At 54.7% G+C, this 25,030-nt stretch overlaps 1 protein-coding gene across 8 annotated transcripts in view; it reads left to right on the top strand.

The window, feature by feature from the left end:
- The window catches only part of KMT2D (lysine methyltransferase 2D), a 40,344-nt gene extending 15,440 nt beyond the window's left edge, over positions 1 to 24,904 (top strand). For 2 of the 8 annotated variants that reach the window (XM_037031048.1, XM_037031049.1), the window contains exons 21-56: positions 106 to 225; positions 312 to 425; positions 644 to 774; positions 867 to 1,014; positions 1,215 to 1,280; positions 1,456 to 1,566; positions 1,758 to 1,895; positions 1,997 to 2,081; positions 2,320 to 2,561; positions 2,660 to 2,733; positions 2,960 to 3,010; positions 3,129 to 4,943; positions 5,047 to 5,229; positions 5,331 to 5,467; positions 5,688 to 7,561; positions 9,782 to 9,905; positions 10,031 to 10,115; positions 10,220 to 10,286; positions 10,396 to 10,628; positions 10,728 to 11,725; positions 11,795 to 13,484; positions 13,621 to 13,761; positions 13,884 to 14,051; positions 14,208 to 14,367; positions 15,234 to 15,309; positions 15,497 to 15,672; positions 15,752 to 15,882; positions 16,515 to 16,647; positions 16,725 to 16,852; positions 16,991 to 18,131; positions 19,005 to 19,141; positions 19,235 to 19,365; positions 21,019 to 21,304; positions 21,529 to 21,602; positions 21,729 to 21,837; positions 21,987 to 24,904. In XM_037031048.1, coding sequence (XP_036886943.1) covers positions 106 to 225; positions 312 to 425; positions 644 to 774; positions 867 to 1,014; positions 1,215 to 1,280; positions 1,456 to 1,566; positions 1,758 to 1,895; positions 1,997 to 2,081; positions 2,320 to 2,561; positions 2,660 to 2,733; positions 2,960 to 3,010; positions 3,129 to 4,943; positions 5,047 to 5,229; positions 5,331 to 5,467; positions 5,688 to 7,561; positions 9,782 to 9,905; positions 10,031 to 10,115; positions 10,220 to 10,286; positions 10,396 to 10,628; positions 10,728 to 11,725; positions 11,795 to 13,484; positions 13,621 to 13,761; positions 13,884 to 14,051; positions 14,208 to 14,367; positions 15,234 to 15,309; positions 15,497 to 15,672; positions 15,752 to 15,882; positions 16,515 to 16,647; positions 16,725 to 16,852; positions 16,991 to 18,131; positions 19,005 to 19,141; positions 19,235 to 19,365; positions 21,019 to 21,304; positions 21,529 to 21,602; positions 21,729 to 21,837; positions 21,987 to 22,079 — 11,570 coding nt within the window. In that variant the 3' untranslated portion in view covers positions 22,080 to 24,904. Of the gene's footprint in view, positions 1 to 105; positions 226 to 311; positions 426 to 643; positions 775 to 866; positions 1,015 to 1,214; positions 1,281 to 1,455; positions 1,567 to 1,757; positions 1,896 to 1,996; positions 2,082 to 2,319; positions 2,562 to 2,659; positions 2,734 to 2,959; positions 3,011 to 3,128; positions 4,944 to 5,046; positions 5,230 to 5,330; positions 5,468 to 5,687; positions 7,562 to 9,781; positions 9,906 to 10,030; positions 10,116 to 10,219; positions 10,287 to 10,395; positions 10,629 to 10,727; positions 13,485 to 13,620; positions 13,762 to 13,883; positions 14,052 to 14,207; positions 14,368 to 15,233; positions 15,310 to 15,496; positions 15,673 to 15,751; positions 15,883 to 16,514; positions 16,648 to 16,724; positions 16,853 to 16,990; positions 18,132 to 19,004; positions 19,142 to 19,234; positions 19,366 to 19,842; positions 20,371 to 21,018; positions 21,305 to 21,528; positions 21,603 to 21,728; positions 21,838 to 21,986 lie in introns of those variants that run through there. The other 6 variants (XM_037031051.1, XM_037031052.1, XM_037031053.1 and 3 more) reach the window with 6 other exon arrangements.
- Positions 24,905 to 25,030: the final 126 nt, after the last annotated feature.

The raw sequence follows: 25,030 nt of genomic DNA on the forward strand, positions 1-25,030 counted from the left end.
GCTCTGGCAAGGCACTTGGCTCTCTGTTCTTGGGTGGCAGGACAACAAAATTGAAGGGCCCATGCCTCTCCTTTGCTTCCATCTCTGCTCTGTTTGAATATGCAGCTGGTGTGGAGCACATGGAGTGTGAAATTAAATTGGAGGGCCCCGTCAGCCCTGACATGGAGCCTGGCAAGGAGGAGACCGAGGAGAGCAAAAAACGCAAACGCAAACCCTATAGGCCTGGTGAGACCCTGGGATGGGTAGTGGGGTGGGGAGGGGTTGGTTCACCCAGTCCTCAACGGCTTCTCAGCCTCAGCTCTGCCTCCTAGGCATTGGTGGTTTCATGGTGCGACAGCGGAAATCCCACACACGTGTGAAAAAGGGGCCTGCTGCACAGGCGGAGGTGTTGAGTGGGGATGGGCAGCCCGACGAGGGTGAGACTGGTGAGGGCTCCAGCGGGGCCTGGGAGATGGTGGGAATCACAGGGCCTAAAGGGCAGTGCCAGGGAGGCCTGGGGGGATGGCTCACTCCAAGGGCTAAGAGGGTGGTGGGCCCAGTTGGTGTTGGGGGAGAGAGTAGGCAGAAAAACATCTTTAGGCCAAGTTTGGAACAACATGCTCAGTGTCCCCAGAGAAGCCAACACCTCCTATTCTGTTCCTAGCGATGCCTGCTGACCTGCCAGCAGAGGGCTCTATAGACCAGAGCTTAGCTGATGTGGATGAGAAGAAGAAGCAGCAGAGGCGAGGGCGCAAGAAGAGCAAACTAGAAGACATGTTTCCTGCTTACCTGCAGGTGGGCCTTAGGCTCTGCAGGATGCAGGATGGGGTGGGGCTGTCTGACTTGCCGAACATGAAGAAACCTCTTTCTCCCTGCCTTTCCTGCAGGAGGCCTTCTTTGGGAAGGAGCTGCTTGATCTGAGCCGGAAAGCCCTTTTTGCAGTTGGAGTGGCCCGTCCAAGCTTTGCACTAGGAACCCCAAAAGTCAGGGGGGATGGAGGCTCAGATAGGAAGGAGCTCCCCACCTTACAGAAAGGTCAGTCATGTCGGGGGCAGGTTGTCTAAAGGGACCCAACTTTCTTCTGTGCTCAGCTGCTAGTGAGGGAATTTGGTGGGGAGTGAGCTGATCTCCAGGAAATGAGGGTAGGTCAAGGGCCCCTGCCTGTTGAGCTGGGGACCCATTCTGAATGTCAGATGTAGGGCATCTCTGATTGGGGTGGCAACTGTTGCTTGTAGGAGATGATGGTGCAGAAGTTGCAGATGAGGAATCCCGTGGCGCTGAAGGCAAGGCTGATACACCAGGTGAGGGCTGTTGGGGGGGACTTCCTCCTAGCTTGGTTTTGCTTCTGTCAACCTGTTCTGCCCCTGAGCACCATCAGGGTTGGAGACTGGAAACTATTCCATGCTGTGGTTTGGTTTAGCCAGTATGGTACTTCCATGCTGGCCTTGACTCATGGGTTTCTCCTGGCCACTGCAGGTCCTGAGGATGGGGGCATAAAAGCATCCCCAGTGCCCAGTGACCCCGAGAAACCAAGCACCCCGGGAGAAGGGATGCTTAGCTCTGACTTAGACAGGATTCCCACAGAAGGTGAGGCTGTGACCTGCACTTTTCATTTATAACGGTCCTCTGTGGGAGAAGAAGGTCCTGTGTGGGGGACTCTCATCTGTACAGTGGGGAGTTCTAGGCACCTTCCCTGGCCATGGGATCATTTGTAGATGTGTGGTGCTCCTTCAAATACCCAGTCTGCTTCAGCATCGTCCTCCATCAATTCCCCACAGAGCTGCCCAAGATGGAATCCAAGGACTTGCAGCAGCTCTTTAAGGATGTTCTGGGTTCTGAACGAGAGCAGCCTCTGGGTTGTGGAACCCCTGGCCTAGACGGCAGCCGTACACCACTGCAGAGGCCCTTTCTTCAAGGTGAGTGATATGGGTGGTTTGAAGACTGGTGGGCAGATATGCCAAGCTTGCCCCCAGGATGGGTCACCTGCTCCCTTTCTCTGATCATGTGCCTCTTACAGGTGGACTCCCTTTGGGCAATCTCCCCTCCAGCAGCCCAATGGACTCCTACCCAGGCCTCTGCCAGTCCCCATTCTTGGATTCTAGGTTGGTATCTATGCTTAACCTTTGTGGGCTATCGCCATTGTCCCTTCCCTCCAGTTGTGCCCATGCCACGGGAGGGAACCTCGGACTTCTGGGTGCTGCTGTACTAATACGTCCCCTGGCTCCTCTCTGCCTCCTTGTTGGTGGCCCTCCTCTGTCGGGGCGGGTCACTGGCCTGGCTCATCTGGGGTGGCATGTGTGGCATCCCTGCCCCCTGTGACTCTTTGCCCCTGCGCCCCAGGGAGCGCGGGGGCTTCTTTAGCCCGGAACCTGGTGAACCAGACAGCCCCTGGACAGGCTCAGGGGGCACTACGCCCTCCACCCCTACTACACCCACCACGGAGGGTGAGGGCGATGGGCTTTCCTATAACCAGCGGAGTCTTCAGCGCTGGGAGAAGGACGAAGAGTTGGGCCAACTCTCCACCATCTCGCCTGTGCTCTATGCCAACATTAACTTTCCCAATCTCAAGCAAGATTACCCAGGTACCCGTGGGACAAGGGCATGGGAGTCAACAACTGGTAACATGGTGGGTGCAGGGGACACCTGCCAAGTCTCCTAATGCAATCCCCCTGCCTTCCAGACTGGTCTAGCCGTTGCAAACAAATAATGAAGCTCTGGAGAAAAGTTCCAGCTGCTGACAAAGCCCCCTACCTGGTGAGACAGAAGGAAACCTGGGTCAGCATGGGAACTGAGCGGGGCGGGGCGGGGGGGAGGGGCGGGGAGGTTTTGGGGAAATTCGCTTCAGTTCTTTCCCTTCCCCACTCCTGAAGCAGCTGGGCCAGAAGGGATCAGCTTTTGGATAGGGAGTGAGTGACATGATGGACAGGGGCTGGGCATGAGACTGAGCTTTAGGCCTGAGGCTTTGTCTTCCATCCTTCAGCAAAAGGCCAAAGATAACCGGGCAGCTCACCGCATTAACAAGGTGCAAAAGGTGAGTGGGGCCCCACCGGGCTGCACACGGATGTCCATGGCGGGCGGCCTCTTCAAGGGCAGGGTATAGGGCCTGTGCACAGCAGTCTGACTGCTCTGTGCCTGGTCTCCTCCCGCAGCAGGCGGAGAGCCAGATCAGCAAACAGACCAAGGTGGGCGACATGGCCCGTAAGACTGACCGACCGGCCCTACATCTCCGCATTCCCCCCCAGCCAGGGGCACTGGGCAGTCCGCCCCCTGCTGCGGCCCCCACCATTTTCATTGGCAGCCCCACTACCCCCGCCGGCTTGTCTACCTCTGCGGATGGGTTCCTGAAGCCGCCGGCGGGCACGGTGCCCGGCCCCGACTCGCCCGGTGAGCTCTTCCTCAAGCTCCCACCCCAGGTGCCTGCCCAAGTGCCTTCGCAGGACCCCTTTGGACTGGCCCCTGCCTACACTCTGGAGCCCCGCTTCCCCACGGCACCACCCACTTATCCTCCCTTTCCTAGTCCAACTGGGGCCCCCGTGCAGCCCCCAACGCTGGGTGCCTCATCTCGTCCTGGGACTGGCCAGCCAGGGGAATTCCACACCACTCCTCCTAGCACTCCCCGACACCAGCCCTCGACACCCGATCCCTTTCTCAAACCCCGTTGCCCCTCACTGGACAACCTGGCTGTGCCTGAGAGCCCTGGGGTAGGGGGTGGCAAGGCTTCTGAGCCCCTGCTGTCACCCCCACCTTTTGGGGAGTCTCGGAAAGCCCTGGAGGTGAAGAAGGAAGAGCTTGGGGCATCCTCTCCTAGCTATGTGCCCCCAAACCTGGGCTTTGTCGACTCACCCTCCTCAGGCCCCCACGTGGGCAGCTTGGAGTTAAAGGCACCTGATGTTTTCAAAGCCCCCCTGACCCCTCGGGCATCTCAGGTAGAGCCCCAGAGCCCGGGCTTGGGCCTAAGGCCCCAGGAGCCATCTCCTGCTCAGGCTTTGGCCCCTTCTCCCCCTAGCCACTCAGATATCTTTCGCCCTGGCTCCTACCCTGACCCTTATGCTCAGCCCCCATTGACCCCTCGGCCCCAACCCCCACCCCCTGAGAGCTGCTGTGTCCTACCCCCTCGATCACTGCCCTCTGACCCTTTCTCCCGAGTGCCTGCCAGTCCCCAGTCCCAGTCCAGCTCCCAGTCCCCATTGACACCCCGTCCTTTGTCTGCTGAGGCTTTCTGCCCATCCCCTGTGACCCCTCGCTTCCAGTCCCCTGACCCTTATTCCCGCCCACCCTCTCGTCCTCAGTCCCGTGACCCATTTGCCCCACTGCATAAGCCACCCCGACCCCAGCCCCCTGAAGTTGCCTTTAAGTCTGGGCCTGTAGCCCATACTCCACTAGGGGCCGGGGGCTTCCCAGCAGCCCTGCCCTCAGGGCCAGCAGGTGAGCTCCATGCCAAGGTCCCAAGTGGGCAGCCCCCCAATTTTGCCCGGTCCCCTGGGACGGGTGCATTTGTGGGCACCCCCTCTCCCATGCGTTTTACTTTCCCTCAGGCAGTAGGGGAGCCTTCCTCCCTAAAGCCGTCTGTCCCTCAGCCTGGTCTCCCTCCACCCCATGGGATCAACAGCCATTTTGGGCCCGGCCCTACTTTGGGCAAGCCTCAAAGCACAAACTACTCAGTAGCCACAGGAAACTTCCACCCATCGGGTAGCCCCCTGGGACCCAGCACTGGGTCCACAGGAGAGGGCTATGGGCTGTCCCCGCTACGCCCCCCGTCAGTTCTACCATCACCCGCACCCGATGGATCCCTCTCCTATCCATCCCACGGAGCCTCACAGCGGGTTGGCATCACCTCTCCAGTCGATAAGCGAGAAGACCCAGGGGCTGGAATGGCCAGCTCTTTGGCGGCACCTGAACTTCCAGGTACCCAGGACCCAGGCATCTCCAGCCTCAGCCAGACAGAGCTGGAGAAGCAACGGCAGGTGAGTTGACATTGTGGAGCTGAGCCCCCGTATCTTCATGGTCCCTGTTCTGTCCTTTTAACTGGAACAGAACAGACTTAGCCCTCTTCCGTTCTCTGCGCAGCGCCAGCGACTGCGAGAGCTGCTGATTCGGCAACAGATCCAGCGCAACACCCTGCGGCAAGAGAAGGAAACAGCTGCAGCAGCTGCAGGAGCAGTGGGGGCCCCGGGCAGCTGGGGTGCTGAGCCCAGCAGCCCTGCCTTTGAGCAGCTGAGTCGAGGCCAGACCCCCTTCACTGGAACCCAGGTAGATAGGGTGGCAAGGTGTGATGGGCCAGGATACCCCAAGGTGTGATGGGCCAGGATACTGAAGGTGGCCCTATCTTCATCTACCTATTTCTCTCCTAGGATAAGAGCAACCTTGTAGGCCTGCCCCCAAGCAAGCTGGGTGGCCCTATCCTAGGGCCAGGGGCTTTCCCCAGTGATGACCGACTCTCCCGGCCACCTCCACCAGCCACTCCTTCCTCTATGGATGTGAATAGCCGGTGAGGCTCCAGGGGTTTCCCTGGGGGTAAACCAAGGGAACAGACTTCATCACCTTTGTGTACTCCGATTTACCCATCTGTCTAATCCTTTTGTCTCATTTACTCTTGTTTTCTGTTCCTTTCCCCTTGCCACATTAATTCTACCCTTACCTACTGCCCTAGGCCCATGTTCTAGATCTTCTTTACCTTGATGTCATCTTACTACTGCATATTTTTCCAGGCAACTGGTGGGAGGCTCCCAAGCCTTCTATCAGCGAGCACCCTATCCTGGGTCCCTGCCCTTACAGCAGCAGCAGCAGCACCTGTGGCAGCAGCAGCAGCAGCAGCAGCAAGCAACAGCAGCAAATTCCATGAGACTTGCCATGTCTACTCGCTTTCCATCAACTCCTGGGCCTGAACTTGGCCGCCAGGCCCTAGGTTCCCCCTTGGCGGGACTCCCCACCCGCCTGCCTGGCCCTGGTGAGGCAGTGCCTGGTTCAGCTGGCCCTGCCCAGTTCATTGAGTTGCGGCACAATGTACAGAAAGGACTAGGACCTGGGGGGGCTCCATTTCCTGGTCAGGGCCCCCCTCAGAGACCCCGTTTTTACCCTGTAAGTGAGGACTCCCATCGACTGGCTCCTGAAGGGCTTCGTGGTCTGGCAATATCAGGCCTTCCCCCACAGAAACCCTCAGCCCCCACTGAACTGAACAATAGCCTCCATCCAGCATCCCACAGCAAGGCTCCCACCCTGCCCACTGGCTTGGAGCTTGTCAGCCGGCCCCCCTCGAGCACTGAGCTTGGCCGCCCCCTTCCTCTGGCCTTGGAAGCTGGAAAGTTGCCCTGTGAGGACTCTGAGCTGGATGATGACTTTGATGCCCACAAGGCCCTAGAGGATGATGAGGAGCTTGCTCACTTGGGCCTGGGTGTGGATGTGGCCAAGGGGGATGATGAGCTGGGCACTCTGGAAAACCTGGAGACCAACGATCCCCACCTGGATGACCTGCTCAATGGGGATGAGTTTGACCTCCTGGCCTATACTGACCCTGAGTTGGACACTGGGGACAAAAAGGACATCTTCAATGAGCACTTGAGGCTGGTGGAGTCAGCCAATGAAAAGGCTGAGCGGGAGGCTTTGTTGCAGGGGGTGGAGCCAGGGGTTCTAGGCCCAGAGGAGCGCCCTCCCCCTGCTGCTGACGCCTCTGAGCCCCGTCTGGCACCAGTGCTCCCTGAGGTGAAGCCCAAGGTGGAGGAGAGTGGGCGCCACCCTTCCCCTTGCCAGTTCACCATCACTACCCCCAAGGTAGAACCAACACCTGCCACTGCTTCCCTAGGCCTGGGGCTGAAGCCAGGACAGAGTGTGATGGGCAGCCGGGACACACGGATGGGCACAGGACCCTTTTCCAGCAGTGGGCACACAGCTGAAAAGAGCCCCTTTGGAGCCACAGGAGGTCCACCAGCTCACCTGCTAACCGCTAGCCCACTGAGTGGCCCAGGAGGGTCCTCCCTGCTGGAAAAGTTTGAGATGGGGAGTGGGGCCCTGACCTTGCCCAGTGGACATGCAGCATCTGGGGATGAGCTGGACAAGATGGAGAGCTCACTGGTAGCCAGTGAGTTACCCCTGCTCATTGAGGACCTGTTGGAGCATGAGAAGAAGGAGCTGCAGAAGAAGCAGCAGCTTTCAGCACAGCTGCAGCCTCCCCAGCAGCAGCAGCAGCAGCAGCAGCAGCAGCAGCACTCTCTACTGTCTATACCAGGTCCTGCCCAGGCCATGTCTTTGCCACATGAGGGCTCTTCCAGTTTGGCTGGGCCCCAGCAACAGCTTGCTCTGGGACTTGGAGGTTCTCGACAGCCTGGCTTGGCCCAACCATTGATGCCCACCCAGCCACCAGCTCATGCCCTTCAGCAGCGCCTGGCCCAACCCATAGCCATGGTGTCCAACCAAGGGCATATGCTAAGTGGGCAGCATGGAGGGCAGGCAGGCTTGGTGCCCCAGCAGGGCCTGCAGCCAGTGCTGACACAGAAGCCTGTGGGTGCCATGCCACCCTCCATGTGCATGAAACCCCAGCAATTGGCGATGCAGCAGCAGCTGGCTAACAGCTTCTTCCCAGATACAGGTAACCTCCACTGGGGGGCGCTGGTTTACTAACTCAAGGGTGATCACTGTCACCAACAAATGGACACTGAGGCTGCAGACCTAAGATAATTAATTCATAGTTAAGGGAGATGGGGTACAAGGGTTAGACTAGTTACCACATTAGTGGTGTAGGCAGAAGCACTGTAGTTTTTAAGAAGAGAGGAATATTGCCTGGCAGGTAGACATTCAGATGGAGTGAATGAATGGGATGAATGCATGAAGTGTGATTAGCAAAGGCTTTGTAGCTATTGTGAGACTGAAAGATTAGGACTTGGATAGAAATGGTACAAGAGAAAATAACGCCAGGTAGGTGAAAAGACTTGAGTACAGTTGACGCTGGAACAATAGGGACCTTACTGGTAGGAAAGCCAGTGGGAGATATTTAGAGACTAGGTGAAATGGTTAGGCTGGAGTAGACTTTGTATAGAGGGAAGTGAGTGGGTACTACCATGATTCTGGAGAGGTAAGAAAGGGGGCCAGATTGAAGACGACCTCAAATTATAATGGCATTTATTGAGTAATTACTGTTTATAATCAGTATGCTGAATGCTTTACATTCATTGTTTAATCACAGACTCACTGAACAGGTGCTGTTATTATCTTTGATTATAGAAAAGGAAACTGAGGCGCGGAGGTGATAACTTACCCAGTATCACACAACTGACAGCTAGAGTTTGAATCCTGGCCCTCTGATCCTCTTAACTGCATTGCTGCCTCAGAAGACCAGGGGAGGGAGTTCAGTTAGTCCTTTAAAAAGTGGGCAGTCAGTTAAGTTTTCTGAGTGGTGGAGAAATATACAGTGTGTGTGATTTTAGGAAGATTATACAGTTTTTGGTTTGTGCTTATTTCTCCTTTTTCACCCAGCATCCTGGACAGGCAGGTGAGTGGGCTGCAGGTGATCCATGTTGGGCCCATGACAACCCTGGCATCTAGGGCTTTGCCACAGGGCCTGCATCTTGGGTTCTGGGGCTGCACTAGTTGCTCTAAGAACACTCCTTTTGAAGAATGTTTTCCAAGTCATAAAATGTACAGTTAATCCTTGAACAGTGTGAGGTTAGAGGCACTGACCCCCACATAGTCCTATCTATGTGTACAAGGGAGGACCCCCAAAATGGAATTATCTTTTTGGAGGACAGGTGCCCCAGGCTTCCTTTGCTAGGTGAGCGTTCTAGGAACCCATCTGAATCAGTTTACCAGCTGGTGTTATTGTGAGACACTGTGTTTGGCTTCAGTGAATTATTTTTTGAAGGCTCTTCGAATGCTTTAGCCCATTTCATGATGGGTGACTTACGAGTGCACATGCCCACACTGCACTGAGTGTTGAGCAGTTTTGACCAAAAACAGCATGACCCCTGTGCCACACCCTCCCTGTTCACGTGGTCTCTCCCTGAGCGACTTTGTTTGTCTTCCTGGATGATAAAAGTCTTCAAAGGGAAACGTTTTGCCACACAGAAGAGGTGAAACAAAAAACAGCAGAAGCACTAAAAGGTATCAAAATTGATGAGTTCAAAAAGAGTTTTGAGCAGGGGGAAAAAGTCTTCATAGGTGTATTGCATCAAGTGCAGATTACTTTGAAGATGACTGAAGTTTAAATGTGAGAATAAATACACAATTTTTAATAAATAAATTCTGGGTGTTTTTGGTTCCACCCCTTGTAACTTTTGATTTCCCCCAAAACTTAACCGCTAATAGCCTAGTGTTGGGTGGAAGCCTTACCTATTAACGTATTCTAGACTGTACTCTTAACAAAGAAAATGCTATTGAGAAAATCATAAAGAAGAAAAATACATTTAATTAGTTACTGAAAAAAACCTGTATGTAATTGGACACCTGTGGTTCAAACCCATGTTGTTCGAGAGTCAGCTGCACTTCCATTCTTGTCATATGTGATCTCAGCAGCTCCATGAGGTAGTAGGAAGTCATGATCTTTACCAAGTAAAGGAGTAAACTGAGGCTCGAACAGGTGGAATATCAGTGATAGACTGGCTTAACAAATATTTACTAAGAACAAGTAAAAACAGTCCTGTGCGTAAATAGACCTGAGTTACCCAGGCTGCCTGGCTCCCAGTCCACTGGCCTTTCCATCATGCCATGCCATTGTTTTGCTTGGCTTCGTCGAGGTCAAGGTGTTGTGTGGAGTAGCAGGCGTAGAATGGAGCATTGACTATATGCTCAGCTCACTTGGTCTTTCCCTCTTCAGACCTGGACAAATTTGCTGCAGAAGATATCATTGATCCCATTGCCAAGGCCAAGATGGTAGCTTTGAAAGGCATCAAGAAGGTAATGGCTCAGGGCAGCATTGGAGTGGCACCTGGTATGAACAGGTAAGACTTAGATGGGAGTTGGCCCTTTCCTTTCTCCTTCCTCATCTCCTTCCCTACTTTTCCACCTCTTTGCTTTTCAACTTTCCCCATTACCAACACATCCTCTTTGTTTTGGCAAACTCTAGGCAGCAAGTGTCCTTGCTAGCCCAGAGGCTCTCAGGGGGTACTGGCAGCGATCTGCAGAACCATGTGGCAGCTGGGAGTGGCCAGGTAAGTGGTCAGATGGGAGGAAAAACTTGTGTCCCGTGCTTAAGGCTACCCTTCTTAGGGGCTGGTATGGAACAATGACCCTTTAGCAGTCTCTGTCATTGCAGGAGCGGAATGCCAGTGATCCCTCCCAGGCTCGTCCCAATCCGCCCACTTTTGCCCAGGGAGTAATCAGTGAGTATGGGGATGGGGTGGAGCCTACAAGAAAGTAGCCAGGGGCAGGCACAAGAAGAGGAGTTGAGATCACCATTTGTAGGTGCCGACGCCCAGCTTTCCTTTTCAGATGAGGCTGACCAGCGGCAGTATGAGGAGTGGCTGTTCCACACTCAGCAGCTCTTACAGATGCAGCTGAAGGTACTGGAGGAGCAGATTGGTGTGCACCGCAAGTCCCGGAAAGCTCTGTGTGCCAAGCAGCGGACTGCCAAAAAGGCTGGCCGGGAGTTCCCAGAGGCTGATGCTGAGAAGCTCAAGCTTGTTACGGAGCAGCAGAGCAAGATCCAGAAACAGCTAGATCAGGTGGGGAAAGCAGGCTTCAGCCTAACAACTAGGGACTAAGAAGAGGGATGGCATGGGTGGGCAGGCTCAAAGCTGATGTCCCCAACCCTTGCCTGTTAGGTCCGGAAGCAGCAGAAGGAGCACACAAATCTCATGGCAGAATATCGGAATAAGCAACAGCAGCAGCAGCAGCAGCAACAGCAACAACAGCAGCAGCAACAACACTCAGCTGTGCTGGCCCTTAGCCCTTCCCAGAGTCCTCGGCTACTCACCAAGCTCCCTGGTCAACTGCTCCCTGGCCATGCGCTACAACCACCACAGGGGCCCCCCAGTGGGCAAGCTGCAGGTCTTCGCCTGCCCCCAGGGGGCATGGCATTGCCTGGACAGCCTGGTGGGCCCTTCCTTAACACAACCCTGGCCCAACAGCAACAACAGCAACATTCTGGTGGGGCTGGGGCCCTAGCAGGCCCCTCAGGGGGCTTTTTCCCTGGCAACCTTGCTCTTCGTGGCCTGGGAACTGATTCGAGGCTTTTGCAGGAAAGGCAGCTGCAGCTACAGCAGCAGCGTATGCAGCTTGCCCAGAAACTGCAACAGCAGCAGCAGCAGCAGCAGCAACAGCAGCACCTCCTAGGACAGGTGGCCATCCAGCAGCAGCAGGGCCCAGGGGTACAGGCAAACCAGGCTCTGGGTGCCAAGCCTCAGGGGCTTCTGCCTTCCAGCAGCCATCAGGGCCTCTTGGTTCAGCAGTTGTCCCCTCAACCACCTCAGGGGCCCCAGGGCATGCTGGGCCCTGCCCAGGTGGCAGTGTTGCAGCAGCAGCAGCAGCAGCAGCAGCAACAGCACCCTGGAGCTTTGGGCCCCCAGGGCCCTCACAGACAGGTGCTTCTGACCCAGTCCCGCGTGCCGAATTCACCTCAGCTGGCACAGCAGAGTCAGGGTCCTATTGGACACCGACTAGTCACAGCCCAGCAGCAGCAGCACCAACAGCAGGGATCCATGGCAGGGCTTTCTCATCTTCAGCAGGGTCTGTTGCCACATAGTGGGCAGCCCAAACTTAGTGGTCAGCCAATGGCCTTACAGCAACAGCAACTACAGCAACAGCTACAGCAACAGCAGCTGCAACAGCAGCAGCTGCAGCAGCAGCAGCAGCTACAGCAGCAGCAGCTACAGCAGCAGCAGCTACAGCAGCAGCAGCAACACTTACAACAGCTACAACAGCAACAACAGCTACAGCAACAGCAGCAGCAGCAGCAGCAGCAGCAGCAGCAACAACAGATAGGCCTCTTAAACCCGAGTCGAACTTTACTGTCTCCTCAGCAACAGCAGCAGCAGGTGACAGTTGGTCCTGGAATGCCAGCCAAGCCTCTGCAACACTTTTCAAGCCCCGGAGCCCTGGGCCCAACCCTCCTCCTAACAGGCAAGGAGCAGAGTGTTGTGGAGACTCCTCTTCCTCCAGAGGCCACTGAGGGGCCCTCCACACATCAGGGAGGGCCAGGAGCAATAGGTACTGTACCTGAAACAGTGGCTGCTGAACCAGGGGAAGTAAAGCCCTCACTGTCTGGGGACTCACAACTCCTGCTTGTCCAGCCCCAGCCCCAGCCCAACTCTGTGCCTCTGCAGCCACCTCTAAGGCTCCCAGGACAGCAGCAACAGCAAGTTAACTTACTCCACACAACAGGTGTGGGAAACCAAGGGCAACCAAACAGTGGATCATCTTCAGAGGCCTCTTCTATGCCACACTTGCTGGCTCAATCCTCTGTCTCCTTAGGGGAGCAGCCTGGGCCCATGACTCAGAACCTTCTGGGCTCCCAACAGCCCCTTGGACTAGAGCGGCCCTTGCAGAATAATGCAGGGCCACAGTCTGCCAAACCAGGATCTGTCCCCCAGTCCGGGCAGGGCCTGCCCGGGGCTGGAGTCATGCCCACAGTGGGTCAGCTTCGAGCACAGCTCCAAGGAGTTTTGGCTAAAAACCCACAGTTGCGGCACTTGAGTCCTCAGCAGCAGCAGCAGCTGCAGGCACTGCTTATGCAGAGGCAGCTACAGCAGAGTCAGGCAGTACGCCAGACCCCACCCTATCAGGATCCTGGGACCCAACCCTCTTCCCTCCAGGGCCTCCTAGGCCGTCAACCCCAACTTGGGGGCTTCTCTGGATCACAGACCGGTCCCCTTCAGGAGTTAGGGGCAGGGCTTCGACCTCAGGGCCCACCCCGGCTCCCTGCCCCACAAGGAGCCTTATCAACTGGATCAGTCCTTGGTCCTGTTCATCCCACACCTCCACCATCCAGCCCACAAGAGCCAAAGAGACCTTCACAATTACCGTCCCCCAGCTCCCAGCTCCCCTCTGAGGCCCAGCTCCCTCCTACCCAACCAGGGACCCCAAAACCCCAGGGGCCACCCTTGGAGTTGCTTCCTGGGAGGGTCTCACCTGCTGCCGCCCAGCTTGCAGAGACCTTCTTTGGCAAGGGGCTGGGACCTTGGGATCCCCCAGACAACCCAGCAGAAGCCCAGAAGCCAGAGCAGAGCAGCCTGGTACCTGGGCATCTGGAGCAGGTGAATGGGCAGGCAGTGCCGGAGCCATCCCATCTCAGCATCAAGCAGGAGCCTCGGGAAGAGCCATGTGCCCTGGGAGCCCAGGTGGTGAAGAGGGAGGCCAATGGGGAACCAATAGGGGCACCAGGTACCAGCAACCACCTTCTCCTGGCAGGCCCCCGCTCAGAGGCTGGGCATCTGCTCTTACAAAAGCTTCTACGAGCAAAGAATGTGCAACTCAGCACTGGGCGGGGGCCTGAGGGGCTGCGAGCAGAGATCAACGGGCACATTGACAGCAAGTTGGCTGGGCTGGAGCAGAAACTACAGGGTACCCCGAGCAATAAGGAGGTGAGTACTCTAGTTAGTGTGGAGCAGGTAGAGTGGGGCCTGGAACGTGGGGCAGAGTGAGCAGCTCTTGGTCAAGTAGAAGAGGTGAGGGCTCTGAGGAGGACAGCAGTCTTCACTGTGGCTTTATCTGGCTTAGGATACAGCGGCCAGGAAGCCTATGACACCGAAGCCCAAGCGGGTGCAGAAGGCAAGCGACAGGTTGGTGAGCTCCCGAAAGAAGCTGCGGAAGGAGGACGGGGTCAGGGCCAGCGAGGCCTTGCTGAAACAGCTAAAACAGGTGACCCACAGGAGCCAGTCCCCTGGTCCCAACCCAGGATGGGGGCACCCTGGCCCCCAGCTGTGCAGCGATAGAGATGTACATACTGCAGTTTTCCAACCTTGTCATCTTGCCCCTCCTAGGAGCTGTCCTTGCTGCCCCTAACGGAGCCTACTATCACCGCCAATTTTAGCCTCTTTGCTCCCTTTGGCAGTGGCTGCCCAATCAATGGGCAGTGCCAGCTGAGGGGGGCCTTTGGAAGTGGGGTGCTGCCCACTGGCCCTGACTACTATTCCCAGCTGCTTACCAAGGTCAGAAAAGGCAATATCTTTTGGGGATAATGAGGTCCTCAGGGAGGTGGAGGTGGGGGTGGAAGACTTGAGGAAGTTGCTGATACAGTGTGGGGTCAGGAGATTATGTCAGTCTCCCTCTGCCTTCTTGCACACAACACCCCACCCCACCCCCAGAATAACCTGAGTAACCCGCCGACACCACCCTCGTCGCTGCCCCCCACCCCACCCCCATCGGTGCAGCAGAAGATGGTGAATGGTGTCACCCCATCTGAAGAGCTGGGGGAGCACCCCAAGGATACTGCCTCTGCCCGGGATACCGAAGGGACGCTAAGGGGTAAGTCAGGAGCAGAGTGGGCCTCTCTTCTAGGAGGTTATTAGTGGCTGGGGTCTAAGCCTGTCATTGTGCCCTGTCGTACAGTTTGAGATAGGAATGGCTGCATGGTGCCATGTGTCCATACACAACAGGTACCTGAGATAGAAAGGGCCTCCTCAGGACTGATTTGTTGGGGACCAGGATGGGTGTCTACAATCTAGAGCCAGGGTAGCGAGGGAGGCAGATAAGAGGGAGCATGTTAATGAAACTTTTGCTTATGACAAACAGACAGTGTTAGTGGTTATGGAACTGCTGTCAGATCTCGATACGAATCCTGGTTTCCTGTGTTCATATAACCTCATTACTATAGCCCAGTAACTTGATGGACTTGTGGGAGCCTGCGTTTCCTCACTGTAAAATAGGTATTATAATACCCTCCTAAGGGATTTGTTAGATTTTTTTTTAAAGATCTTATTTATTTTTAGAGAGGGGGAGAAACATTGATGTGCAAGAGAGAAACATCAGTCAGTTGCCTCTTACATACCCTCAGCTGGGGACCTGGCCCACAACCCAGGCATGTGCCCTGATTGGGAATTGAAATGATGATCTTTCGGCTTGCAGAACAGCACCCAGCCCACTTAGCCACACCAGTCAGGGCAAGAGTTGTTAAAATAGTATAGACTGTACCTAAAGCCCAGGGCCTGGCACATTGGAAAAGCTCAGATATAGTTCATCTGCCCCAAACTGGTAGACAGGTGGATGTGTAGACAGTGGTCATGATAGCTAAGCTAGATCTTACACTAGTTAGGCCTGGAATGTGGTGGAGAAAACACCATCAGCTCTGGCCACCCTCAGCCTGACTTTTCTTCTCCCCGCCTATCCCTCAGATGCTTCAGAGGTGAAGAGTCTAGACCTGCTGGCTGCTTTGCCTACACCCCCTCACAATCAGATTGAGGATGTCAGGTGGGGATCGGGCTAGAAGTGGGGGTGAGGAATGAGGGTAGGGGACAGGTTGTGTTATTTTTCCTTTGGTCAATGGCAGGTTTTAAGTAAGACTGTATACCTGCTATCTCTACATTGGAGGTGGGCAGGTGGGGGGTGTTGGGGGTCTGTAGGGCTGTAGCAATAAATGTCTACTTTTGGCCTACAGGATGGAGAGCGATGAGGACAGTGATTCTCCTGACAGCATTGTGCCGGCTTCATCCCCCGAGAGCATCCTGGGGGAGGAGGCACCTCGTTTCCCTCAGCTGGGCTTGGGCCGATGGGAGCAAGAAGACCGGGCTCTCTCCCCCGTCATCCCCATCATTCCTCGGGCCAGCATTCCAGGTAGGGGCTGCCCTGAACACAGACCTGGCTGGGCCGAGTTGTCAGAGCTGGGGCTCACACAGGTCCCTTTCTCATTTAGTCTTCCCAGATACCAAACCTTACGGGGCCTTGGACCTGGAGGCCCCTGGGAAACTGCCTGCCACAACTTGGGAAAAGGGCAAAGGAAGTGAGGTGTCTGTCATGCTGACAGTCTCTGCTGCTGCGGCCAAGGTATGTCCTGGGGGTGCCTCAGAGGGCAGTCCCTCCCTGTAGCTAGTCTGGGTAAACACGGTCATTCAGAACTGTGTACTGAGGGTCTGCTGTGTGTAAAAGCCTGGGTGAGTGGCTATGGGATTAGAGTATGTGGACCCCCTGCCTTCAGGGGGTTCACAGTCCTGTGGTAAAGACACAAGTCAACAAATAAGGAGAATATATAATGCAAGCAGACAGCATGGCCCTGTCACATATGATGAAATTGTTTTTTCCTTAAATTTTAAGTGTTTTGTTGTCAAAGAAAATGGGAAGTCCCAGGTAAAACAACAAAACAAGGCTCCTTACTACCAGACCCCTCAGTTTCTTGAATTTGCTAATGTGTCACACATCTTTCAGGTTGGATACAATGTGTATCATTTCCTAAACTTAGTTGCCACAGGCCCCTTTTTGTGGAGCTCCTCTTAAGGCTCATAGCACTTTGGGCAAGGCTACTATAAAGCAAGCGTGTGAGAGGAGCTGGGTGGTACTGGACTGAGCAGCCGCTTGGGGAGTTGCATTCTAGGTGTCCTTGTCCCTACCAAGCCGGTGACAGTGCTCACTGTGCACACCCTGCCAACGCGGCTCTCCCCTCCCGTCCCCTGCCCCAGCAGAACCTGAATGGTGTGATGGTGGCTGTGGCAGAGCTACTGAGCATGAAGATCCCCAACTCCTATGAGGTGCTGTTCCCAGAGAGCCCCGCCCGGGCAGGCATTGAGCCTAAGAAGGGGGAAGCTGAGGGTCCTGGTGAGTGTGGCAGGAGACCGCCTCGGGACCTAAGGGGAATGATTCTGGCAGGAGACTGTAACCTCTCCTTCCTGCAGGTGGGAAGGAGAAGGGTCTGGGAGGCAAGAACCCGGAAGCTGGCCCTGACTGGCTGAAGCAGTTTGATGCAGTGTTGCCTGGCTATACTCTCAAGAGCCAGCTAGACATCTTGAGCCTCCTGAAACAGGTGGGTTTGGGGAGAAAAAGGGGTATGTCTCTGGGCAGGGCGGGGGAAGCAGGGAGTGGAATCTGGGTGGGAGGAGGGAGGTGTGGTTAAGTGAGGGGCTGGCATTAACCATACAGGGCTTGTGCCCTTCTCCCATAGGAGAGCCCTGCCCCAGAGCCACCTACCCAACACAGCTACACCTACAATGTCTCTAACCTGGACGTTCGACAGCTTTCAGCCCCACCTCCTGAAGAACCTTCCCCTCCCCCATCCCCCTTGGCACCCTCTCCTGCCAGCCCGCCAGCTGAACCCCTGGTTGAACTCCCAGCCGAACCCTTAGTTGAGCCACCAGTGCCCTCACCTCTGCCCCTGGCCTCATCCCCTGAATCTGCCCGGCCCAAACCCCGAGCCCGGCCCCCTGAAGAAGGTGAAGATTCTCGACCCCCTCGGCTCAAGAAGTGGAAAGGGGTGCGCTGGAAGCGGCTGCGGCTGCTACTGACCATCCAGAAGGGCAGTGGGCAGCAGGAGGATGAGCGGGAGGTGGCAGAGTTTATGGAACAGTTTGGCACAGCCCTGCGACCTGACAAGGTGCCTCGGGACATGCGGCGCTGCTGCTTCTGTCATGAGGAGGGTGATGGGGCCACTGATGGGCCCGCACGCTTGCTGAACCTGGACCTGGACCTGTGGGTGCACCTCAACTGCGCGCTGTGGTCCACAGAGGTCTATGAGACCCAGGGCGGGGCACTGATGAATGTGGAGGTGGCCCTGCACCGAGGACTGCTAACCAAGTGCTCCTTGTGCCAGCGTACTGGTGCCACCAGCAGCTGCAATCGCATGCGTTGTCCCAACGTCTACCATTTTGCCTGCGCCATCCGCGCCAAGTGCATGTTCTTTAAGGACAAGACTATGCTGTGTCCAATGCATAAGATCAAAGGGCCCTGTGAGCAAGAGCTGAGCTCTTTTGCTGTCTTCCGACGGGTCTACATCGAGCGGGATGAGGTGAAGCAAATCGCTAGCATCATCCAGCGCGGAGAGCGCCTGCACATGTTCCGGGTCGGAGGCCTTGTGTTCCACGCTATTGGACAGCTGCTTCCTCACCAGATGGCTGACTTCCACAGTGCCACTGCCCTTTATCCTGTGGGCTACGAGGCCACACGCATCTACTGGAGCCTCCGCACCAACAACCGCCGCTGCTGCTATCGCTGTTCTATTGGTGAGAACAATGGGCGGCCAGAGTTCATAATCAAAGTCATCGAGCAGGGCTTGGAGGACCTGGTCTTCATCGACGCCTCTCCCCAGGGTGAGCACTGGGCCCTGGAAATGCTAGTGTGGAGTTGGGCAAGTTTCTCCTGGAACCACCTTTACGATGTCAAAAAGGGGTCTGCAGGGTCTTTGTGAGTGATCTTCCTCCCTCCACCTCGGCCAGGCAGAGGTCTCTTGAAGGTCCCCAGAAAAAATGTCTTAGCCTCTCTTACTCACCTTAAATTCCCTTATAATTGAAGAGATTTTGCCTGTCTAACTTCATTTTGGCTCCTTTTCCTGTCCTCAGTGGAACAAAAGGGTACAGTTCTGAGACCTTACCATCTGGCTCATCCAACCTGATCCTAACCATGCATTCCTTTTGGTTGCTTTTCTCTGGACAATATTCTTTTGATCTTAGTTTTAGTATTAATGAATGATAAAAATAACACTAAGAATAGTCACCTTTTAGTGAACATTTAGAAGTGTGCCACAAACTAAGCTAAGTGAGTTATATAGATTCTTTAGTTCACACAGCCCTCTGAGGTAAGTAGTAGTATTATTATGTCCAGATTATACATAAAGAACTAAGTCTTAGAGAGATTCGAACATTTGGCTTAAGGTCCCATGGCGAGTACTAGAACCTGAACCCAAGTCTTCCCAACGCCAAAGCATGCCTGTTCTGGCTGTCCACAAGGCCCATGACCTGTGCCAGGACTCCTGGACCTGGTTCATGTTTCTGTATCACAAGGCACTCTGATACCCCTATGAGGTGGGAAGTGTGGCTTGTGGAGGGGGAGCGGGACTGAGAGGCCATGAGTGGCAGGAAGGTGTGTAGACTATAGGAAACAACTGTAGCTCCAGATCAAGGTTAGGGCTGGGCTTCCTGTGCAATAGTTCCCTCTGAGGGTTCCTCTCTTTCCTTGCCTCTTAGCTGTGTGGAATCGCATCATTGAGCCAGTGGCTGCCATGAGGAAAGAGGCTGACATGCTGCGGCTTTTCCCTGAGTACCTGAAAGGCGAGGAGCTCTTTGGGCTGACAGTGCACGCTGTGCTGCGCATAGCTGAATCAGTAAGGAGGGGCTGGGGGCCAGGTGGGCACTGAGAACTTTGGTCCTGCCCCCAGAAGTGCTCGGGCTAAGGTGAGCATGACCTGTCCCCACAGCTGCCTGGAGTGGAGAGCTGTCAAAACTATTTATTCCGCTATGGACGCCACCCCCTAATGGAGCTGCCACTCATGATCAACCCCACTGGTTGTGCCCGATCAGAGCCTAAAATCCTGACACACTACAAACGGTGAGCTTGCAGGGCTGCAGCCAAGGGATGTGGATATGGGGGTTGGTGGGGACCCTCCAGCCAATTGAGGGTTTGATGTTACAGATTAGAATTCTCTTGTAGAAACTGGGTGTTTACTCTAGGCCTCCTGATTAGAGCGTATGCAGGCATTACTGGGGTATCCCTTTCCCTCTCCCCCCAACCTGCTCAGGTGTCCTGGGTTGACCTGGGGTCTAAGACAGACTTAGCTCAGGCATCCTAGGAAGGGCTGGTTCTGGGAGGTTCTGGGTAGACAGTGGTGAGATTGTATGAAGTATGTGAGGGAGCCAGTCACCTCCTTACTCTCCTTTTTTGCTCCCAGAGGGCCTGTGATTCTCCCATGAGTTCTAGGGTCACCTTCCCAGGCTAAGTTGGTTTTGAAAGTAAATCACTAGAAATATAATAGAAGAATAATAAAACCTTAAATTTGTATAGCACTTTATACTTTTTTTTTCAAAGCGTTTTCACATCCATTATCTCATTTGATCCTCACAACAACCTTATGAGGTAGGTAGGGCAGGTGGTATGACCCCCATTGTACAGCTGAGAAAACCGAGACCCAGAAAGGCTAAGTGACTAGACAAAGGGCACAGCCGGGACCAGAGCCTTACGTGTTGACCTATGGTTTCCTGTTCCCTCTGTGTACCGCAGTAGCCTACCCTTGGTCCCTGGGTAGAGGGAGGCAGAATTCACTGTAGCAGGGCTTTTGTGAAGGCCTTTGGTCGTAGAGCGTCAGACTCCACCGCAGTCAGCCCTGGTCCCTGATGCTCTACAACAGTGGTTTTCAAACTGTGTGCGTTCCAGAAAGCCCTGGAACACGCAGACGAGTGGGCAGGCCTTGGCCCTCCTTGTGTGTGACTCCTTCCTCAAACTGAGTTCACCTGGAAGAGTTTCGTTTTCATGTAGGTTATACATTGGAGTTCCGATAGCATTTGTTAAGGAAAAAAAGATTTCTGCTAAATAAAAAGTTAAAAAACGTTTGAAAACCACTGCTCTGGGATGGGGAAGACTTTGGCCGGTGCCCTGGGGTGGTGAAAAGGCACGCTGCCAGGCAGCAGTCATTCCCCTGCACTGAGCCATCCGAGCAAAGCCCAGTGTCACATCGGAGGAGGGCACGGTCTGAAGAAAGGGAAGGATACCACCTTTCTGCTGAGAACTCAGAGCCAGTGTTAATTCAAGTCCAGTCCAATGTGGTAGACACGGCCCCATTTTCAGGGCTTCCAGTATGTGCAGGAGGTAGGGCTCCGATGTTTTACCAAACCGTGAGCTTAAATTCCAGGCCTGGGCTGCTTGAGGAACTCCTCCCAGAGGGCATGGCCTCAAATATGGTCTGACAGGAGGGTGGTAGTGGTAGAAGGTGGGGAGATGGGAGAGCAGGCTCAGTGTAGGGGAATTGGTGCCTCCCTTCCCTCCACTCCCCACCCCCCATCCTGGTCTCTCTGTGCCACCCAGAGTGTTGGAAGGGTCCCCATAGCTAGTTGATGCCTCACTAAAGCCAAGGTCCAGATGCCTCCATTCCATTCCCAAGGCAGCACATGCCCCTCACTGGCATGCTGCACATCCCAGGGAGGAGGCGGGTGGTGTGTGCTTGTGCTGAGGGAGAGCTATCCTGTCATGCACTGTGTCACCTCCCAGGCCCCACACCCTGAACAGCACCAGCATGTCCAAGGCATATCAGAGCACCTTCACAGGCGAGACTAACACCCCATACAGCAAGCAGTTTGTGCACTCCAAGTCATCTCAGTACCGGCGGCTGCGCACTGAGTGGAAGAACAATGTGTATCTGGCTCGCTCCCGCATCCAGGGCCTGGGCCTCTATGCAGCCAAGGACCTAGAAAAGCACACAATGGTTATTGAGTACATTGGCACCATCATTCGCAATGAGGTGGCCAACCGGCGGGAGAAAATCTATGAGGAGCAGGTATGGAATGAGGGGGGCCGGTGCATGGTCTACGCTCACCCAAGGAGCAGGGGGCAGGATGGGGGCCAGGCAGCAGGTGGGAAACTGGGAGGAGGTGAGAAGCAGGAGAAAGGGAAGATAAGAAATGAAGCCCACTTATTGCTACAGTTTGCTACCTGATCCTACCACCACACCACGGCCATTCTCTGATGCTCTTGCTCCTTCTGCATCTTTTGCCTTTCTAGAATCGAGGCATCTACATGTTCCGGATAAACAATGAGCATGTGATTGATGCTACGTTGACTGGAGGTCCTGCCAGGTGAGAGGAATTAGGAGGGGTGGATTTACAGGTCCCTGAGGGTGATATGCTGGGAGGAAGCCAACAATAAACCAAAATCATCCCAACTCAATCACCTGGCATCCCTGACTCTGCCCCACTGCCTAGGTACATTAATCATTCGTGTGCCCCTAACTGTGTGGCGGAAGTTGTAACATTTGACAAGGAGGATAAAATCATCATCATCTCCAGCCGGCGAATCCCCAAAGGAGAGGAGGTGAGAGGAAACGTCCTGAGTGAGTGACAAAGCAGCTCTCTGTTGTCTACCATCCCCCAGAGCCAAGTTCTGCCCTCAAATTGGTCATCTCTGGCCTCTCCACTTCCTCTGGTGGGGCTGGTACTGATTGTGCCCTCTTCTCTTAACAGCTGACCTATGACTATCAGTTTGACTTTGAGGACGATCAGCACAAGATCCCCTGCCACTGTGGAGCCTGGAATTGTCGGAAATGGATGAACTAAAAAGCTTTGAGGCTACCAGGCAGGGGAGTCCCTCCACCCCCAACCTCTTCCCTGAAAGGGATGAGGGGGAAGAGAGGTAGCGGCCAGAGCCAGGACCCAGGGTTGGGGCTGCCGGCTAACCGGAGCCCCTGGAGCAGGAGGCTGGGGCAGAGGGCCCTAGGCCAAGCCCACCCTGGGCACCAGGGACAACCCTCTTCCCGCCACCGGCCCCCAGGCTGGCATCTCTGCCCCCAGCTCCAGGAGGGGCCAGACAGAAGCAGCCATTGGGCATCTCAGGTTTGAGGGGGATATGGGCCGGGAACTACCCAGAAGCATCTGGGAGGCAGCAGGGAGGGGGGAGGAGGATGTGTGGCCGGGCCTCACAGCCCTGCTGCTCCCACCGACCTCTCCGGCCCAACTCAAGGCTGCAAAGAGACTTGACTAAGCTTGACAATCCCAAAGGCCGGGTCCCACACCTGGCCCTGCCTGCCGGGTCCTGCCCCCACCCTCACCCCCATCCCCTTCCTCCTCAATCTGTCTCTGTCTCCCTCTTCTCCTCTGTGTTTCTGTCTCTCTATGGGTTTTGTTTCCTTGTTTTCCACTCTGACAAATGCAACATGAATGGGAAAGAGGTGCCCAGCTACCCAGGAGGGCAAGCCGGGCAAGCCGGGCAAGGAGACCCCGCACCCACACCTACCTCATTTAAGTGTTGGATTTTTTGCTGTTTTGAAATGTGAGACCCTCTCCAAGCCCCCTACTGCCCTAACCCTCTCCCCCACCTCACTGCCCTCTTCTGAGTGGGTGGAAGGGGGGTAGGAGGAGGAAGAAAAAACAACAACAAAAAATCCATCTTTGTTTTTAATTCTGGGCATGGGATGGTGGTTGAGGCTAATGATGACGAAGATTGGGGATGACTGGCCCCTAGTTGCTCTAGGACTTCCTTCTCCATCTGGACGTGGGGGCGGGAGGGACGTGCTAAACCTAGGACCAGGATATCACCCTCCTGTTTTCCCAACCCCATCATGAGCCCATTTGCCCTCCAGCCCCTGGATGGGGCGGGTGGGTGGTAGGGTGAGGGCTATCCCTGAGTGGCATGCCCATACCCAGTGAGGCAGGGTGTGGCCCGGAGCTCCCACTTTCCCTCAGTCACCAAACTGCTGCTGGTCTGGTGGGAAGGGGTGGTGATGTGGGGGTGGGGAGCTTAGTGTCAGCGCGGGGAGGGTGGGGGGTATTTATCTATTTATACATGGGATTGTACATAGTCTTGTGGGGGATGGGGGAGCCGGCTGGAGGTGAGAACCCTCCCCTCTCCCCCGACCCCTGGGGAGAGCAAATGTAAAACTACTAATTTTTGTGCTTTATATATTCTATATAAATATATCTATTTTCTTTTTACAAAACCAGTTTATAAATGGTAGGGGGGTGTGGGGCGGACACATGGAGCTCCCCTTGTGGGGGGGCCCCCTCCATTACCCAACCTACCGCCCTTTTCCTCACCCCCTCCTCCCCACCCCCTGGCTGTGACTGCTGTAAGGTGGGGGTTTAGAGGCTGGGCAATTCCCACCCCTATTGTATAGTTGGACTATGTTATAACGCACAAAAGTGAGCTGGCCCCAGGGGGAGCCAGAGGGTGATGGGTCCCTGCCTCCCTTTCCTTTCCCTTTCTGCCCAAGCTTGTGCTGCAGTTGAACCTCTTCCTGGGATAGGGGTAGATCAGGGGGTGGGTGAGGCCCCAAACCCCTGTGTGGTAGGGAGCCATGGGGATGAAGATGAAACTTATATGCAGTTCTCTCCTAGGGGCTGTGGGCAAAGGGCATTTTGTAATTAATATTTTCAAGAATCAAATGTCTAGAGTGTAAGAATGGGCTTGGTGGTTGGTGGTGGATGGGCGGGCCTGCTGGAGGGGGAGCACGGTCGCTGTTGTGGTTTTAGGTTTGTTTTTGTTTTGTTTTTGAATTTGGGGGGTTGCGGATTGATGGGGGGTAGGGGGATTTTTTTTTAAGCTGCTTCCTCAACTGTTTCAAGCTGCAAATGTTTAAGAGAATGACATCCCTCCACCCTCACAGAAACCACTGTAATTAAATCAGACAGTAGGGAGACTAGGCTGCTGCCACCAAAGCCATTGGATGTTCCTTTTCCAAGAGCAAAAGGTCTAAGCTACAGGGAGGGGGAGATTGGCTCCTGTAAGTCAGGCTCTGGTTGGGGCCTGGGCCCTGGGACTGGTGAAGGGGAGGGGGCAGGCTTTGTAAGCATATGCTAGGTGTCCGATAGTCCTGTAGAATTTAGTGAAGAAACCTTATACACTTTTTAATTTTTATATAAACTAACTCAGACCCAAGCTACAAGGTTGGAATTTTGGTTGTTGTTTTTTTTTTTTTGTTTTTTTTTTGGTTTTTTTTTTTAAGCACCCCGCCTGTATAATTGCATCAGAATTCCCTCCTCCCCCCTACCTCTCCCGTGTTTGTATTTTGGGTTGGTTTACACTTGCACATACTCAATTTTCAGTTTTTCCCCCCTTTACAGTCTTCTCCCTTCACCTCCAGGACCCTCCCCCTTTTTAAAAAATAAATCGCTGACAAGTGTGAATCCCGTGAAGACTTTATTTTGTGTTGTGTGTATCCTGTACAGCAAGGTTGGTCCTTCGTAACAGCGGATGAAATGATTCCCCTTTTTAAAGCGCCCTCTCTCCCTCCACTCCCAGCGCCCCTGTCCTTGGCATGTTTTGTATCAGCGATCATTCTGAACTGTACATAATTTATGTTGCAAGAGGCAAAGGGCAAGTTTTGGATTTTGCTTCTTCCAAGTTTGTTTTTAAACGACAAATAAAAAAAGAACATTTTAAATAACAAGCGGCTCCGTCCAGTCACCCTCGCCGTCAGCTCACAAATGAGGTCCGAGGGAAGGGCGGTTATCAGGCCATTTCGCGCCGGAAAAGCGAACTCCGAGCCTTCCGCCTTTGGCTGGCGTTTGTT

The sequence above is a fragment of the Sturnira hondurensis genome, unplaced genomic scaffold, assembly GCF_014824575.4.
Source record: "Sturnira hondurensis isolate 20B ecotype Veracruz unplaced genomic scaffold, ASM1482457v3 Scaffold0020903, whole genome shotgun sequence".
Lineage (NCBI taxonomy): Eukaryota > Metazoa > Chordata > Mammalia > Chiroptera > Phyllostomidae > Sturnira > Sturnira hondurensis.